The 20,028-nt window shown below is 41.0% G+C and overlaps 1 protein-coding gene and 1 pseudogene across 9 annotated transcripts in view; one reads left to right on the plus strand and one right to left on the minus strand.

Annotated features, from left to right (window-relative positions):
- ZNF582 (zinc finger protein 582) overlaps positions 1-20,028 on the minus strand; it is a 50,260-nt gene that overhangs the window by 18,893 nt on the left and 11,339 nt on the right. For 2 of the 9 annotated variants that reach the window (XM_077130652.1, XM_077130653.1), the window contains one exon: positions 12,974-16,812. The exons of 3 other annotated variants lie outside the window; for them this stretch is intronic. In XM_077130652.1, coding sequence (XP_076986767.1) covers positions 15,491-16,812 — 1,322 coding nt within the window. In that variant the 3' untranslated portion in view covers positions 12,974-15,490. Of the gene's footprint in view, positions 1-12,973; positions 16,813-16,871; positions 19,610-20,028 lie in introns of those variants that run through there. 4 more of the 9 variants (XM_077130654.1, XM_077130655.1, XM_077130656.1 and 1 more) reach the window with 4 other exon arrangements.
- Positions 17,035-18,673, plus strand: LOC143658564 (solute carrier family 25 member 36 pseudogene; annotated as a pseudogene).

Below are 20,028 nucleotides of genomic sequence, written 5' to 3' on the forward strand. Positions count from 1 at the left end.
CCTGATTGTTTTTACATTTACAAACAATAGTCAGAAGTCAAATTAATCCTCTTTTTATCATGCATATAAAGAGCTAATACCAATCTTCCAGGTCCCTTGTCATTACAAAATCTGCAAGTAGATCCTCTTGTGGGGGTAATTCAAGATCCCACAACATTTCACAAATTGACTCATATTAAAAGCAAAGGGCTGTGAAAGAAATTTCCATGTTTATCTAAACAGCAAGCTCAGGACATTGTTAGGACCTGTCAAATCTGTGGACCTTTAAATGCACTACCATTTGCATCAGGAGTTAATCCTCGAGGTCAAAAAGCAAATGAATTATGGCAAATGGATGTTACTCATATTTCACATTTTGGTAAAATGCAGTATGTACATGTTATCATAGACACTTGTTCTCATTTCATCTGGGCTACTGCACAATCTGGAGAACGTTTCTGCCATGTTTGATCACATTTACTTAATGCTTTTGCTGTTATGGGATGCCCTCAATCTATTAAAATGGACAATGGTCCTGATTATACAGGAAAACAATTTCATAAATTTTGTGCTACTTTTAATATTAATCATATCACAGGAATTCCACATAATCCCTCTGGGCAAGGAATTATTGAATGAGCAAACCGGACACTAAAGTCTATGCTAATAAAACAAAAAAGGGGAGATGATGATCAGGAGGATGGTGTTGTGAAAATAAATACACCTAGAGATCAATTAGCAAAAGCACTGTTTACTTTAATTTTTTAAACATTTATGATAATTCATCACAGACTCCTGCAGAACATTTAGTAATTTGGAAAAGAAAAATGATACAACCCAAACAGAACTGCAGCTGCAGCCGATCTATTGGAAAGATGTTAAAGATGATTTATGGAAACCAGGGATGGTAAAAGTGTGGGGTAGCGGATTTTCTCTTGTCACTACAGATGACGGAACCTCGGTTTGGATTCCCTCGAAGAGAATAAAACCCAGACATGTCAACCTGGACGAAAATAACTAAATGGGTAATGTATATTATAGGACATATAACTTTAATTGCAAAAAGACAGGGACATATTTATACTTATTGGGTTTATATTCCTAACCCACCTCTGCTGTGGGCCCTAACATGGGCAGATCCAACTTTACCAAAATATCTAAATACTAGTTTAGGATTCCCAGATCCAGTAGATTCTAGGCTTCCAAAACTACTTAAGGAAGAAGAAAAATGGTGTCAAATTTAACTCTTCCATTTTTAGTAAGACCCGTATGCATAACTCTATGGAAGCAGAGGATACTTGCCTGTTAGATGGGAAAGAAAGTTGGAATGGATGGCAGTTATGTCATATGGATTGAGCAGTTATCATAATTTATGATTCCTATGGAATTGTAAGATGCGGCCCCTGTGGAGTTGAAGATAACTGGGACTATATGGACAGGCAAGCTAAATCAGAGTTTATTACATAGAGGATGATTTCTGCCAAAATTTGGGATGATAAATACATTATTCAGAGAAATTCATGGGAAATTTTCCTAGGACTGGGACCAATTTTTGTAGCGAATTCTTGTAACTATAACTTCTCTTTAAATAGTGGCCATAAACACTATATGCACATAGGAAATCATACTTTTAATTGTGAGAATTATTCTCTATTTACTTGTCTCCAAGCATTTATGTTGCAGGAAAATGAGATGATTGGAGCAGCAAGGAGAAGAAGAGTTATTTGGCTGCCGGTGCAGATGTCAAGATCTTTGCAATCCTCTCCAGAAACACAAGTACTGATCCATTTGGCAAAAGAATATCTAAAAAGGACTAAGAGACTAATTGGACTCACTACTGCAGCTGTCATTGGAATCACTGGAAGCATCACAGTGACTGCAGTTGCTGGAAATGCATTGCATCAAACTATACATACGCACCAATGTTAGAAAAATGCCAGTGAACTGTGGCATAGGCAATCTCCTTGATGAGCAAATTAATAATAGGTGAAATGATATAGAAATGACATTGGTTCATATTGGAGATCAAATGTATAATTTAAATTTTTTACAAAGTTTAAAGTGTAACTGGAATGAGAGCAGTTTTTGTATTACCCCCTTTTAACATATAACCTATCTGAAATAGAATGGGAAAAGATAAAGAGGCATCTTTTGGGGCTTTCAGATAGTTTAAGTCCTGATATCTTAGAATTACAAAAAAAGGGTATTAGAATTATCTCAGAATAATCTACATGTACCCTATGGAGGTGATGTTACACAATCACTTACCCAAGAGCTAAATAATCTTAGGTTTGGGCCTGTTTATACTTTTTCTCTTCCTCCACAGCTGTGTTTAACAACAAATAAAGTCAGAAAGCTTGACTGGTAGCCAATGATAGGTAAGACCCTTCCTTCAGAGCTTTAGGGCAACCTAAGACAGGCATAGTCACTAAGCAAAGTCACTCTAACAATGTGATTTTTGCAAACACTCTTGGCTCCCTCCCGAATCAAAGTCAGAGAGCTTGACTGGTAGCCAATGACAGGTAAGACCCTTCCTTCAGAGCTTAAGGGCAACCTAAGACAGGCACAGTCACCTTGGCTAATAAAACAAAAAGGGGGAAATGTAGGAGCCAAGGGTTAAAACAAGACCTGCAGGATTTTTCTCCTAGAAAGAAAAGAAAATATGACTTGGAGAGTTGCTTTGAGGATCAAATGAAATAATGCAATATGAGCAAACCTTAGAGATTAGCAATTAACAACATATGATTACTGATATTAAAAGAAGAGGTAATGGGTGCACAGGTGATTCAGTGGTTGAATGTTTGCCTTCCATGCAGGAGAAGCAGACAATGCATCCCCCCCCAAAAAAAGAGGTGATTTAGGCAGGAGAATTTGAATCTCACCAAAGCCCAGTGAGACAGTATTCTATTCCTAGAATGGATGGAGGCAAAAGGAAGGAAGACTTTTTATTATCTTCAAGGTTTTGATTTATGTTGATATATTGCTTATTCAAAAATTAAAGTTTTTAAACAGAAATGAACTGGAACAATTGAAGAGTACTAGTCAATTTTAGAATGTTTAAAGAATGGAAGTGAAGGTAGGGATAGAGCAAACAAGGGTTATCTGTGCTTGGAGGAAAGTGGAAAGTAAAACTCACAGAGAAGTACAGCAGTTATCTCATTCTACCCAAATAATGATTATTAAGGATAGAGAACTAACTATTTTGAAACATGGTGGAAGATCCAATTTATCAAGAGAAAAGGGAAATGACCAGCCAATGTAAGTACAGGGAAGGATTGTGGTAACAGATAGTAGTACACACAATGCAAACTGAAAGGAATATAGGTGAATTATCATACTAGATAAAAACATGAATTTCTGAATAAGATAGAGGCTTATATATTGGCCTTTGAAAAATCAGCTATATATCTTTTTATATGAGAAACAACTGAAGTAAGGCAATAGAAGTTGAAAAAACTCATTGGATAGGCAAAAATAAACCAGATAAACAGAAAGCTGAGGTGATTACTATTAGTATTACACAGCGTGGGGATAAAATAAAAATTACTGTAGGCCAAGTGGTCAACTTTCTCTAAAGGGCTAGAAAATAAATATTTTAGGCTTTGTGGGTGTGTTAGTTTCCTACCTGCTAAAACAAATACCATACAGTGGGTTGGCTTAACAATAGGAATTGACTGGCTCATGGTTTCAGTGACTAGAAGGCTTGTTTTCTCCCAGGATCGGTATTTTCTGGTTAGCTGGCAATCTTTGGGTCCCTTGCCTTTTCTGTTACATGGCAGTGTACATGGTGGCATCTTTGCCTATCTCTTCCTGTGTTTGTTGACCTTCAGGTTTTGCCTGTTCCCTGTCATTCTGCTTATAAAGGACTCCAATAAGCTTCATTAAAGTTCAATGTGATTCAGTTGGACCATCCCCTAAATGAAGGAGTCTCATCAAAAGGTCCTATTTAAAGTGGGTTCACACCCACATAAACAGAATGTTAAAAACATGTTTTTCTGGCACACATAACTCTGAGGTAGCACAGCCCTCTGAACCTCAGAAAGACATGTTCTTCCCATGTCAAACTACATTCATTCCATCACAATATCCTCAAAGCATTAAGCCATTTTAGTACAATGCAAATACAATGTCTCATCAAGATCAGTTATGCATGTGGCCCATCCTAGGGCAATATTCCTTTTGTCCGAGAGGCCTGTGAATCCTAGAAACAAGTTACCTGCTTTTAATATACAATGGTAAGCAGGTGTAGGATAAACATTCCCATTCCAGAAGGGAGAAACTGGAAGGAAAATGGGTCACTGGTCCAAACAAGTTGGAAAATCAGCAGGGCAAATTCAATTAGATTTTGAGGTATGAGTCATCTATGGATAACTGCTTTGTCTTCTAAGCTTGATGAAGTAGCAGCTCTATCCCTTCCAAGTGCTTGTGCAGCAGCTATATTCTCCCCAAACATGGGTGAATGCCTCACCCTCTCTGAGCACCATGATGGTGGCTAGGTTCTCAATGAATGCCAAGGTATAGCCCCCATCATCTGTGGCACTGGAGTGGCAGCCCTCTCCCTGAACAACAGATCACAAAGCCCACCCACTCCAAAAGCCATGGAAGGATGGCCTGCACCCACTTCAAGTACAGTTGCAGACCCGTCCTTTCCACACATGCACAAGTAGGCCCATGCTATTGTCCTGACATCTTTCCTGTTCAGACCTTTGCTTCCGTGGTTCTGCCCTTGAAATCATTCTTCCTTCAATTCATCCCTTCTCTGTCCCTTTCAGTCTAGGCTGGCAGTGGTTCTGTTTATACACGTCAGTTTTATGTGCAGTTCAAATGGGGCCAAGATAGAACTTTCCACAGGTCCTACTTGGGTAACTGCACCTCAAATCCTGACTTTACTGAAATGGCTGGCTGGATCCCCACCCTCTTTAGCAAAGGAATGTTCAGTGAAACCCTCAAATGGAGCCCTGTCTTCTAGAGACTCACTTCCCAAAAGCTCAGGGAGGTCCCTGATAGAAAGAGCTACTTCTGGCCCTAATCTCAGAACACAGTATCTGGATAGTCTAATGCTATTCCAAACCATCTATTTCTTGTGTCTTCTGCTTAAGAGTTCAGTTCTCATCTTGTCTCTTTGCTTTTACATTTTACTATAAGCCATAAGGATGAGCCAATCTCTGCACTTAGCAAGGAAATCTCAGCTAATCAAAATTCATCACTTTAAATCCAACATCAGGACACAATTTTTGCAAGTTCTTTGCCACATTATAACAAAGATCAACTTTCTTCCAATACCCAACAATAACATTCATCATTTCTAAGGCCATATTAGAAGTGACTTTAGCGAACATATTTTTAACTCTCTTTAAAGCAATCTAGGAGAGTGCCAAGATGGTGGCTCTGCAAGGTGTGGGATTTAGTTGGTCCTCCAGAGCAGCTACTAAATAGCCAGGAACAGTACAGAACAACTGCTGGGGCCACGGCAGTGACCAGACACACAGCGTACCCCAGTTGGGACCAGCTGGACTGGCTGTGAACCTACCCTGACCCATGAGTTCTCCAAGCCACGGCGACCAGTGCTCCTCCCCTCCAGGCTGCTTCCCAGAGGGAAAAGGAAAGGGACTTTACTAGCAGCAAGGGGTTGAGCGCAACAAAACTCCAATTGTAGAATTCATTCACAAATTCTGACTACTAAAAATAGGCCCTAAGCTCAGCTGAACCTCAAGTCAAAGTGGAGGTTGCTGATTTTTGCCCTGGTGCAGAGGGGGCAGGGCTAATGGAAAATGGAAAAAGAAAAAAAGAGAGGTTTTTGGGGTTGGATAGCATATAATACCTGAAAGGGTCTGGGCCCAGTGGGAACGGAGGGGTCACATAGGACCTGAAGGTACACAAAGCAACATACCAACTTAAACTATTGATTGGCAAACCCGAGGAATGGGGTTCCTGCTCTGAAAGCATTTTTCTCTTTCTTTTTAGTGGCTGTTTCTACCACTTGACTGCCTTTGGATACAGCTGCAAGGCTTCTCAGGCTCCAACTGCCCCAGGAATAGGAAGAATTAAGCTTGTTTGAGAGCTTGTCTGGAGCCTGAACCTTCCCCAGGAGAGAGGTGGGACCCAGCTCACATGGATTCACTCCCTCAAGGAATTAAGACCCCATGGTCTAGAAAAGTGAAATGATTAAAGCCAGCCTACAACCTCTCCTCTGTCTCAAACATGCCCCCAGCAGGGAAAGTCTGCTGAAGTTAAAGGTACCACATCACCTTATGCTGGTGGGACCCATAGGCAGAAAAGTGCCACATACTGGGCAGGATAGGAAAAACGCAGAGTCCAGAGGCTTCATAGGAAAGTCATTCAACTTGCTGGGTCTTAAACTCAGGGAAAACTGACACAGGTGACTCTATCCTCCTGAGAGGAGGCCAGTTTGGTCTGGGAAAATCTGGCTGGAGTCTATTATACCTAAGCAGACCCTCCTAAGTGGGGGTGGGGTGGGTGAGAAGGCACCATACAGTCAGGGCCAAGAAACAAGAAAATGAGAACTGAAAAAATTCTGACCTGTTAAACAAAACCTAAGCTAATGGTCTAGAATAAGCTGAATTGAATGTTAAAGAACAGACAGATAACAAAGTCATCCAGCAAGAAAATCCTAGGTAAAAAAGTGAAAACAATCTCCAGAATAAACTAATTAAGGTAATTAAATGCAAGGCACCAGCAAAAAATAACAAATCACACTAGGGAAACTGAAGATATGGCCCAGTCAAAGGAGCAAACCAACAATTCAAATGAGATTCAAGAGTTGAAACAATTAATTCAGAATATTCGAACAGGCATGGAAAACCTCATCAAAAATCAAATCAATGAATTGAGGGAGGATATAAAGAAGGCAAGGAATGAACAAAAACAAGAAATTGAAAGTCTGAAAAAACAAATCCACAGAACTTATGGGAATGAAAGGCACAGTAGAAGAGATGAAAAACAACGGAAACCTACAATGTCAGATTTCAAGAGGCAGAAGATAGGATTAGTGAACTGGAGGATGGAACATCTGAAATTCAACAAGCAAAAGAAAATATAGGGAAAGGAATGGAAAATATGAGCAGGGACTCAGGGAATTGAATGACAATATGAAGCACTTAAATATATGTGTTGTGAGTGTCCCAGAAGGAGAACAGAAAGAAAAAGGAGGAGAAAAAGTAATGGAGGAAATTATCACTGAATATTTCCCAACTCTTATGAAAGACTTAAAATTACAGATCCAAGAAGTGCAGCATACCCCAAACAGAATAGATCCAAATAGACATACTCCAAGACATTTACTATTCAGAATGTCAGAGGTCAATGAGAAAGAGAGAATCTTGAAAGCAGCAAGAGAAAAGTAATCCATCACATACAAAGGAAGCCCAAATAAGATTGTGTAGATTTCTCAGCAGAAACCATGAAGGCGAGAAGACAGTGGGATGATATATTTAAATCACTAAAAGAGAAAAACTGCCAACCAAGAATTCTATATCCAGCAAAACTGTTCTTCAAAAATGAGGGGGAAATTAAAATATTTGCAGACAAAAATCACTGAGAGAATTTGTGACCAAGACACTGGTTCTGCAGGAAATACTAAAGGGAGCACTAGAGGCAGATATGAAAAGACAAGAGACAGAGTTGTGGAGAAGAATATGGAAATGAAGACTATCAGTAAAGATAAAAAGAAGAATGTGGCGTATTTCTCAGGGACTGGAGCCTAGCCAAACTTAAAATTTTTTAATGTTTCTCTCCCTCTCTACATTCACTCTCTGCCCTCCGTACCTGTAACCCCCCTCTCTGTTCCCCCCTTCCCCCTCTTGTTGTAGACCGCCCATTTCTGTAGCTCACCACTAAACCACAAGCCTTCCTGTTATTCTCTTCACTCCTCTACACCTAACCTAAGCCCTCAGCCTAGCAACTGCCTCCTGCCTTGTGTAATTAGCTGTCCCTTCCTGACGTGTGCGCCCAAGACTCCACCCCTCCCCGAGAGTACTTAAGCCCCACGCTTACCCCGCTCTAGGTCGTCCGAGCCCCGGGGTCTTCGGACCCCAGACGTCTCACTCCTCGAGTTCCCGGGTGGCCCATCCCGGAGTGTAACAATAAAAGCTTAAAACCCGCATCTGGCCTGAGTGATGACTTCTCGCGACCGCCGGCTGGGGAAAGCGCCGGCTCCAGCTTACCCAAGTTAATTCCTGCGAGCTCGCCCCAAACCCACCCAGTGTACCAGTCGCGCGGCCCGGCTGAAGCTATCAGCGGCAAGTGGCGCCCGAACAGGGACCCTCTACACTTTCGTCGCTGACTGGACACTGGAGATCCTAGGACCTCTCTTCTGAACCAAGGTAAGCCTACTAGACTCTCCTGCTAAATAAACGCAGTCCTAGGTTCTACAAGCAGTGAGTAGTCCCCTCTAAATTTTGTTATGGGTCAATCTCTCTCTAAAAGCTAGGGCCCCCAGGTGCGCGCCCTAAACCGGTAACTGCTGCCGCCGCAGAAGCTTCCGCATCGGGCTCCGAGTCTGTCTCAGATGCGGAGTCCTTGCTCGAGCAGCTTGAAGAGCGGCTCGAGAGGCACCCGCCCCTACAGGACTATGGTGGAGAGCCTCAGGGCGGAAAAACTAACTCCACCCTTCCGCCTTCTTCCCCATCATCCAGACCGGAAAAAGGCTGCAGCCTTTACCCCACCCTCCCTGAGGACGCGGAAGCGGGACGTCCTGCCCCCCCCCGCCCCTCCTGCTGCCTGTCCTCCTCCCTTTAACAGCACCAACCCCTTCTTCCCGGAAGCGCAGCCGCCATCTTCTTCCCCATTAATCTCACCCCATCCCCGCAACGCCCATTCCCGTGGGTTCCCCACAGTGAGGAAAATATAAAGCGGCTACGCAAAGCAGTCAAAGAGGATGGGCTTACCGGTCCCTACGCTACCCAGCAACAGTTGCTCCAAAGGATTGGAGCCTCTTCAAAAGAATCCTACTTGCCATAATTTTCCTGTACATCATCGCGTGTTGTAACCTGCTCATTTTCTTCCTCTAGGTGCTAACCTGCTTATTATTTTCAGTAAAAATGTTCTCCCTAGCACGCCCCTCCAGAATTCCCACCTGGCGACTCCTCCCTTTAACACTTCTAATTTTCTCCACAGCCACTTCTGCAAAACCTCCTGAAAGCGAAGTGTGGGCCGCAGTCCAATATCCCCCAGGATTACTGTTCCTCACCCCCGATTCCCCCACATTCCCACAACCTTTTGTTAATGATTGCTTACTAGATCTCCCATGCGATCCCAATGTCCTCCCCGCTAGTGCGTCTCTCAACCTATCATCATTCCCCAATTTCTCCCCCCCTCCTGAAGCCTTAGCAATTAACCTTACCTTCTTGCAGAATCAGTCAATGCAAGCCATCCCCCAAGTCCCTTCGTCGAACAGTAAACTACTAAACTTCACATTCACTAATCTTTCAGGACAAGCAGAAGACGGGCTCCCGTGTTCTCATCGATGGCCTAATTGCATCCACCTTATCTACTCCCGAACCATAAGCGCCAGTATACTCCGCGAGAACAAGCCAAAAACCCTCCTTTTCACAGGACCTTGGCCAGCTAGAAGAACTGCACCCGGATATAACCAAACTCGCCCGCACCCACCGGCACGGCCCCCAGTTCCCCTCTGCTCGCCTGGCAGCTTTACACCCTCAACTTCCTTTGCAGAAATCCCGTGGCTCCCGTGTCATACTCCCCCTTGAACTCACAACTCCTCCAAATATAACTTCTTCATTCCCTATAACCCCCCCTTTCTTATGGTACCAGCGGTTTCACCCACCTCTCTCTCTGTGGAAACCTCAGCTGCCTCGACCTACGCCCCTTCCTCGGAGCAACCGAATCCCAAAGCGCCTGGTCACCTTCAACAGCACCCAGCAGCCCCCAACTGAAGGTAACAAGGTTACCAGTCCGGGCTACTATGCGTTTAATGTTTTAAGTAGTGAAAACCTCACTTCCACGGTCTTTTTAAGTCCTCCATTCTATTTCCTTACCTGCTCAAACTATAGTCACCCTAACACATGTCACCTACTTAACTACCTTAATACCTCTTTCTCAGTAGTTTTCATAGTACTTCAACCTAGACTCCTGTGGATCCCGCTCAACGCGACCAGGTGGGTCGCTCCTGCACTGCCCATGGACAGCTCCGTCACTCAGCTCAGCCCACACGCGAAGCGAGACTTCAGGATCACCGCCGCCATCTCTGCAGCCATCATCGCCTCTGTAGCAACAGCCGTCACCGCAGCCGTCGCCCTCACCCAAACATCTACCACCGCTGAAGTGCCATGCAGACCGGACTCAACACCCTTACTCTCCAGGCCATCCGCAAGTGTTCTTCCTTCTTTCAACTCTCTAATCTCATCTTCTACGGCATTATACTAATAATCCTCATCTGCATCTTCTTCCTATTCTAGTGCCTTTTCTCAAAAATATCTCACCATAAACGACAAACTCAACTCCTAGCCCTAGCTGCTCTTGAGCTCCAAAATCCCTTTGCTGGTACAAACAATCGTCAGCAAACACAGGTTTGGCTAACTAGTGTCGCTCACCCCCAAGACTGATCACCCTAGGGCCTGGGTCTTGCCCTCAAGACTGATCACCTTGAGGAGCCTGCCCCATACTGCTGTAATACTAGCCCAGCAACCTGTGTGCCTTCGCCACTCCTCTATCCTCTCCATTCCCCCACGAGGGCTGCACGTTACCAGAGTACGTGCATCTGGGGCCGCCGCACAGCTACCAGATGGGTACCGCTGGGTGCGACACAAAGTAGTGGCAGAAAAGGGTCTCTCTAACAGACCTCCTCTGGCTCTTCTGGGGCACATGAAATTTGCATAAGGGTCGGCTCAGCACACACCCTTCCCCTGAAATTCTGAGCCTCAAGTGCAAGGGGAATCTCATCCCTACCCCTCCCAGCAAAAGTTCATGCCCACCACTTGTCACACAAGTGTGCTCTTTTAAAAGAAAAAAGAGAAGAATTGTGGCGTATTTCTCAGGGACTGGAGCCTAGCCAAACTTAAAAATTTTTAATGTTTCTCTCCCTCTCTACATTCACTCTCTGCCCTCCGTACCTGTAACCCCCCTCTCTGTTCCCCCCTTCCCCCTCTTGTTGTAGACCGCCCATTTCCGTAGCTCACCACTAAACCACAAGCCTTCCTGTTATTCTCTTCACTCCTCTACACCTAACCTAAGCCCTCAGCCTAGCAACTGCCTCCTGCCTTGTGTAATTAGCTGTCCCTTCCTGACGTGTGCGCCCAAGACTCCACCCCTCCCCGAGAGTACTTAAGCCCCACGCTTACCCCGCTCTAGGTCGTCCGAGCCCCGGGGTCTTCGGACCCCAGATGTCTCACTCCTCGAGTTCCCGGGTGGCCCATCCTGGAGTGTAACAATAAAAGCTTAAAACCCGCATCTGGCCTGAGTGACGACTTCTCGCGACCGCCGGCTGGGGAAAGCGCCGGCTCCAGCTTACCCAAGTTAATTCCTGCGAGCTCGCCCCAAACCCACCCAGTGTACCGGTCGCACGGCCCGGCTGAAGCTATCAGCGGCAAAGAAGACTTAGATATGACATATAAAATCCAAAAGGCAAAATGGTATAAGAAAGTACTGCCCATACAGTAATAACACTAAGTGTTAATGGATTAAACTCCCCAATCAAAAGACACAGACTGACAGAATGGATTAAAAAACGCGACCTATTCATATTCTGTCTACAGGAAATGCATCTTAGCCCCAAGGATAAACATAGGTTGAAAGTGAAAGGTTGGGAAAAGTTATTTCATGTAAATAACAATCAGAAAAGAGCAGGAATAGCTATACTAATAGCCAACAAATTAGACTTCAAATGTAAAACAGTTAAAAGAGACAAAGAAGGACACTATGTATTAATAAAAGGAACAATTCAACAAGAAGATGTAACAATCATAAATATTTAGGCACCAAGCCAGAATGCTCCAAAATACATGAGGCAAACACTGAAAAGAGAAATAGATACATCTACCATAATAGTTCCCCACTCTCATCAATGGACAGACCATCTAGACAGAGGATCAATAGGGAAACAAAGAATTTGAATAATACGATAAATGAGCTAGACTCAACAGACATATATAGAACATTACACCCCACAACAGTAGGATATACCTTTTTCTCAAGTGCTTATGGATCATTCTCAAGGATAGACCATATGCTGGGTCACAAAGCACATCTCAATAAATTTAAAAGACTGAAATCATATAAAACACTTTCTCAGACCATAAAGGAATGAAGTTGGAAATCAGTAATAGGCAGAGTGCCAGAAAATTCAGAAATATGTGGAGGCTCAACAACACACTCGTAAACAATCAGTGGGTCAAGGAAGAAATTACAAGAGAAATCAGTAACTATCTCGAGGCAATTGAAAACGAACACACGACATATCAAAACTTATGGGACACAGCAAAGGCAGTGCTAAGAGGGAAATTTATTGCCCTAAATGCCTATATCAAAAGAGAAGAGCAAAAATCGAGGAATTAACTGTCCACTTGGAAAAACTAGAGAAAGAACAGCAAAGTAACCCCAAAGCAAGCAAAAGGAAAGAAATAATGAAGATTTGAGGAGAAATAAATGAAATTGAGAACATGAAAACAATTGAGAAAATCAACAAAACCAGAAGTTGGTTCTATGAGAAAATAAGATTGATGGACCCTTAGCACAGATGACAAAAAGAAGAAGAGAGAGGATGCAAATAAATAAAATCAGAAATGGAAGCGGAGACATAACCACTGACCACACAGAAATAAAGGAAGTAATGAGAGGATACTATGAACAACTTTATGCTAATAAATACAACAATGTAGATAAAATGAACAACTTCCAAGAAAAGCATGAACAACCAACATTGACTCAAGAGGAAATAGATGACCTCAACAAACCAATCACAAGTAAAGAAACTGAATCAGTCATTAAGAAGCCTCCCCTCCCCCCCAAAAAAAGTCCAGGACCAGATGGCTTCACATGTGAATTCTACCAAACATTCAAGAAAGAATTAGTACCAATCCTGCTCAAACTCTAAAAAAAATTGAAGAGGAGGGAAAGCTACCTAACTCCTTCTAAGAAGCCAACATCATACTCATACCAAAGCCAGGCGAAGATATTACAAGAAAACTACAGACCAATCACTGTAATGAATATAGATGCAAAAACCCTTAACAGAATTCTAGTAAATCGAATTCAGAAGCACATTAAAAGAATTATACAACATGACCAAGTAGGGTTCACCCCAGGTGTGCAAGGATGTTTCAACATAAGAAAATCTATTAATGTAATACACCATATAAATCAATCTAGGACTTTTCTGTCAAACACCTCACAATTCTCCCAGTCTCTAACCATATCCTATCTCAAAGACATTTCCACATTTTTAGTTACTTGTCATAGTAGTGCCTCATTTTCCCAAACCAAAAACTGCTTTAGTTTCCTATCTCCTAAAACAAATACTATACAAATTGATTTAGCAACAGGAATTTATTGTCGCAGGGTTTCAGAGGCTAGAAGGCTTGCTTCCTCCCAGGGTCAGTATCTTCCGACTGGCCAGCAATCTTTGAGGTTCCGTGGCTTTTCTGTCACATGGCAGTGCCTTCTTTCTCTTTTACATCCCGTTGACTTCCAGCTTCTGGCTGATCCCTGTGGCTTCCTCTCCATCTGACTTTCACTGTAGTAATTTGATTTTCTTGTGCCATGAAGTTAATGAAGTAACTTCATCAAAGGTCTTAACACTAAGAACATGTTTTTTATGGGGTACATAACTTCAAGCTACCAAAGTGGGCCAGTCTCTATGCAACTGCTCAACTCTGCTGTTGGGATACAAAATTAGTCATAGACAATACATAAACAAATGCGCCTGGATTTTATGAAGTTTTTATAAAACTTTATTTATAAAACAGCAGGCTGGACTTAGTTTGTTGACCCCTGCACAAGGCAAAGAGGGAATATTATGTAATGATAAAAGGCATGAATCATAGAAAAAGGGTTGAGTCATATGTCTTTTTAGGTCAAACAACATAAAAAGCAAAAATCTCCAGAAATTCAAGAAGACTTTAGTAAAAATTTCATTATTAGGAAATTCTGATACAGTATATAAAATTATAAGAACATGAAGAATTTTATCATTGCAGCCCACAGGGTTAATTTAATAGATTTACTTAGAAATCTGCATACTAAAAAAGTAGAATATATATTTTTCCAGTGTTCATAGAACATCTACAAAAATCAGTCCTGGACTTAACACATACACACACACATATACACATACACACACCAAATTTTAAAAAGTAGATACCTTCAGCCCACATTTACCAATCCTAATAAAATGAAATTTGAATTTATATCATTTAGGATTCATTTGCTACATGATTACAAAATGTCCAAATACATGTAACTTCAGCAGTCAAAGTTTATTTTTCTTACATAACAAGGCATCAAAGAATAAGCAGTTCCAGAAGTGGCCTAATTGTTCAGTGTTGTCAGGGCTTTGGATGAGCTTCTCTCAGGTCCTGTTTTCTCCTCTTCCCAATTGACTGCAGCAGCTCCAGGCAGTATGTTCTTAAACGTTTAAAACCAGAAAGTGAGGATAGAGGGAGTCTTAGCAGTCTCTTCTAAATAAGGAGAATCTCTCTCAGAAGTCCCAGAAGATTCCATTGGCCAACAGTCGGACATATGGCCAGCATGGGCTACACAGAGGCTGGAAAATTAGCATCTGATATCCTCCAAATTCTAAGGTAAGATATAGACACTGCCAATAAGATGTATGATTTGGTTATGGCTGTTGGTAGGCAACCAATATATATTTTTAAAAAAGACAATCCAAAATTTTAACAACTTGAAAATGAATAAACACATTCCTAAATTTAGATTACTCCTGAATCAGGAAGAAATTAAACCACAATTATTGTAAGATGACCACTGTCTCTTTCATCGTTTTCTGTTCTTACTTTCTATTAATTTATTCTTTTTTTTGCCTGGGAGTTTGATAGTCTCTTTTCTGGCTTCCTGAATAGTGCATTTAGTGTATTTGAACATAATTTTTCAGATTTTCATATAATACATGCATTTAAGGGCTATAAAAATTACTCGAAGTATAACTTCTGCTATATCTGATACTTTCGTAAAACTCTAATCTTTTCATTACTATCCATGGTAACTGCAGAGTTTATTTCATTGTTAACCCAAGAGTAACTCTGCTATTTTTTTCCAAGAATACTAATATATTTGGCTATTTATTTGTTAGTTATTTCACTGGTTAGAAAATGTGATTCTGTACATTGTTTTAGAAACTTTTTCCCCCGACCTGTCCCCACTTCTTTGACAATGAGGCTTTAAGAAATTTACAGCCATAAAATTCTTCTTTGATATGAATTTTCTGACTCAGATTGTAGGATAAACTCTGAATAAAGGCTTTCACACTTGGATCACATTCAAGTCTTTCTCTATGATGCAGAAATAAGTTGTGATTAGCTTAAGATAATGGGCTTTTTCCAGTACTTCCATTTACATGGTTGCTTGCTAACATAAATTCTCTAATGATTAATAATGGATAAGTGCTGATGGAAGGCTTTTCTACATGTATTAAATTCATATGTGTTTCTCCATTATGCATTCTCTTACGCTGAACTGTAGTTAAGTCATGACTTAAAGTTCTCTCACATTCCTTATATTCACAGGGCTTTTCCTCAGTATGAACTACTTGGTGTTGAATCAGTTGTGAGCAATGACTAAAGGCCTTCCCACATTCCTTACATTCATATGGTTTCTCACCTGTATGGATTCTGTAATGTACAGTAAGATGTGAGACCCTTTTGAAGGCCCTACCACATACCTTACATTGGTAGGGTTTCTCCCCAGTGTGAATCCTTTGATGTTGCTTAAGTTGTGAGCTCACTCTAAAGCTCTTCCCACATACCTTACATTCATAGGGTTTCTCACCAGTATGAATTCTTTGATGTCGAATAAGAGTTGAACCTTGATTAAAGGTTTTCCCACATTCCTTACATTCATATAGTTTTTTGCCAGTATGAATAGTCTGATGTTGAATCAACTGAGACCGATGACTAAAGGTCTTCCCACATTCCTTACATGCATAGGGTTTTTCACCAGTATGAATTCTATAATGTACTTTAAGGTGTGAGATCCGATTGAAGGCTTTGCCACATTCCTTACATTGATAGGGCTTCTCACCTGTATGAATTCGCTGATGTTCAATCAGTTGTGAGCTCCGACTGAAAGCCTTTGCACAATCCTTACATTCATAAGGTTTCTCACCAGTATGAACTCTCTGATGTTGTATGAAATTTGAACCAGAATTGAAGGCCTTTCCACATTCCTTACATTCGTAGGGTTTCTTACCAGAATGAATATTCTCATGTTGAATTAGTCGTGAGCCATATTTAAAGGCCTTACCACATTCCTTACATTTATAGGGTTTCTCACTAGTATGAATTCCTTGGTGATTAATAAGGAATTCCTCTTGCCAAAAGTCTTCTCTACATTCATTGTATCCATAGGGTTTTTCTCCAGTATGAATTTTCTGGTAAAATGTAACAGATGTTTGTTTGCCAAAAGTGGGAATTTCTTCATTACTGATGATCATTTGACTGAAATGTCCATCCGGACTTCCCTGTTGTTTACTAAACTGGCCTCTACATTCCCAGTCATCTCGTAATCTTGAGCACTCAAGATCACAGTTTGCAAGGCTTTCCATTATCTCCCAACGAGGTGATTCCACTTCATAAAAATGCTGCTTTGGAGACAGTAACTTGGTATCGCACTCAGACTCTAATACTGAAAGAGAACAACAAACAAAAAAACCAAGTATGTATTTTTTCTTTTCTGGCAAAAGGGAATACTTATGGTAAAAGTGGAAGGTGTGGATTCAAATAATGCCTGTCAGCTCTCAAATGTGGCTAAGCAATTAGAATGGGCAAGAAGAACAGAGTAAGAGGAAGTGCATAAATGAGATGGAGAAGGTAGTCAAGGAAAGGATATAAGAGTCATTCTAAAATGATGACACAGAATGGAATCACCTCTGAAACAATTTTTTAATGGATGTTTCAAGGAAACACTAGAAAAGATACCTGTAATCTAGAGTGGCAGAAAGCAAGCCTTAGGTTTCCTGGGGCTGAGGGTATATGGAATTGTCTTGGAAGAAGCACACAGGAAGTTTTCAGTGTAACAGAAATGTATAAATTTGTCAATACTCATCAAAATATTACACAAAATGGCAGCGTTTTATTGAATATGAATTATATGCAATAAGGTAGATTTTAAAAATTGATGGGGAAGCATGGCTGGAACTACATCCCACTCAGTGCTCAGAGGACAAGGAGAGAGAATGAGCCAGAGACCATGCTGGTACATCTGTTTGCCAGGGGACAGGATGGTACAATGGGGGCTATTCTCACACATCCACTGGAAGTTGTAAACAAATGGCTGCAGTCCTCTTCTGTGATACCTTTTATCGTTGAAGTTTAACTGAACACCATGACTAGAGCCAGTGTCAACTGAGTAGTCTCTTTGGACTCTTTCCATTGCCTAAAAGTGACCTTGGATAAGGAAGTGCTTTATTCCTTGTTTAGAGGATTAGCCCAAATTTAGTGGGAATGCCCCTTTCCAAAACAACAGACTTTATTTCTTATTCAGACTACAAGGAAAAATTGAATAGTGTATTTGATCCTGATTCTCCCAAGCTACACATGATTTTGTCTGCAGTGGTGGGTTTTACGGCAGTCACAGCAACCATCCCATTTGGCTTATTTATAAAGACTTGTTACAGCCAGATGCACAGAACCACAGAAAAAATGACTGGGTGATTTTTAAAATGTGTTTTCAAAGTGTATCAGTCAGACAGATTAGAGGATTTCACAGGGCATGTCACATGCTAGCATATTAGAGACTTATTTTGTTATTTGTGAAAATATTAATTAAAAACTACTGGGCTATAAGACTGCTTCAACTAGAGAAAATGATGAGTCTGAGAAAGAAGCACTGAACTTTGCAGAAATTATGGTGGCCTCAAAAACTTCATACTTGTATAACAAGTATACAATATCTACATGAAGTTGTAAGAACAAGAGTACATGAAGAGGGAACAAAGTACAGATCGTTTGTTTAGACACTACCTTTGGTTGCTCAAGAAGAAGCCCATGGATCTCTTTACTGTAAGCTAGCAACTCAACTGGTGAGACAGATTCTAAGCACAGCAATTATGATGGCAAACTATGAATTGGTGGTCTACCTATTTAATGGTTAGCATCATCTGTTTATTAACTTATAAAGAAGGAAGACCAAAAGAGTACAGTGGACCATGGAATATCAAAGCCAGCATGGTGTCAGAAGAAAAATAGTTTGGGAACATGTAAGTATGCCTAAATAAAATTTTGTTTGTTTTAGTTAATGTGACCATACGAAAAGACCATGGTCTTTTGGCATTGTGAAAAAAAAAACTTGGCTGCCAAGGAAATGTCTTTATAAAAGCACTCCTTTCTCAAAACTGGCATTTTATTTTCTCAACCATGTTTACCGGACATAATTTAGTTCCATTGATATATGGCAGAGTGTAGAGTTGTTTATTCTAGGAGCACTTTCTTTCTCTTCTAAACAAAGCCATTTCTAATTACTCAGTATACTACAATAGCCCCCAAAAGTACTGACAGTCATTTCTAACTTCTGGCTTTTGTTCAACTCCCTTTAAAATTGCAAAAGAGCAACAATAATAGGTTCTTAGTACTAGTTTCACATTTCTCTGACAGGACCTGGCACAGTATTTTAAAGTTAATGATTTGGTATTAGTAGTCACTCTTGGACAAACAATGAAATTGTCTAGAAATATTGTATATTCTTAGCAATAAAATATTTTTACCACTTCTAATAGGGGCCCAAATTTTAGCATAATTTGGACATCTGTCAAAGATGAACAGGTATTCTATTCTCATTCTGTTTGTATTAAGTAAGTAAAATTTAGGTTGACCTTTAGTGCATTATATTCAACTTTTAAAAGTGAGTATTGGACTGAGATCTTCAATTCACAGCCCAACACTATAGGGCTCTGACCCACCATTTTCCAGTGCACATCCATCTTTGTTCTCTCAGAGTGAAAATATCAATGTATTAATCATGTAATCTATCCTCTAACCTTATATGAATGCTTATCACTGCAAAAGTTCCAATGTTACCAATAAAGTTCAGTCCTCTAGAAATAAACCAAAGAAGTGTGTATTGGGAGACAAAGGAGAGGACATGGCAGGTGATGTGAGGCAGGGGCACAAGCCCAGGGAACCTGGGAATCCCAGCAGCCAGCACCAGCATGTTTCAGTCTTTGGGGAAAAAGTGTGGCCTTGTTAAAGCTTGGATTTTGGACTTCTAGCCTCAAATGGTCTGCATCACTAGCTGCTGAAGGCATCATGACTAATATACTGATGAAAGGTAGTAGCTGAATATGGACACAAAAATCCCCAATAAAATATTTGCAAACTGAATAAAACACTTTATAAAAGAATTATACACTGTGACCAGGGTTTATAGAGAAGGTCAGAGAGAGAGAATCCACAGGGAGCAGACAGGGGCTGAACGTCAACAGAACCTGGAAGAGAAAGGAGAAGATGCTGCTATTTGCACTGTGATGTGATATAAAAGCCAAGGACAAGAATCACAGGAAGCCAGTTCCAGAATGCCACAGTCTTTGGGGAGAAGCATTGTCTTCCTGACACCTTGATTTTGGATGTTTTCTTGCCTCAGTTTCATGATCCAATAAATTCCCATTGCTTAAGCCAACCCATTATATGGTATTTGTTTTAGAAACAAAGAAGTGAAGTCACTGTGGTGGCAAATGTTTAACAGCTGGCTCTCATGCCATATGGCTGATTTGAAACCATTGACAGTTTGACAACTGACTTGAGAAATTCTTGAAAATTTAACTGTAGAATCTAGTAAACTAATTGAGCTGGTTGTTGCATACCACCTAGATAAAAACCAATATTTAGAGGTGTCCTAAATTGCCTG

The sequence above is a fragment of the Tamandua tetradactyla genome, chromosome 16 (assembly GCF_023851605.1).
Source record: "Tamandua tetradactyla isolate mTamTet1 chromosome 16, mTamTet1.pri, whole genome shotgun sequence".
Classification (NCBI taxonomy): domain Eukaryota; kingdom Metazoa; phylum Chordata; class Mammalia; order Pilosa; family Myrmecophagidae; genus Tamandua; species Tamandua tetradactyla.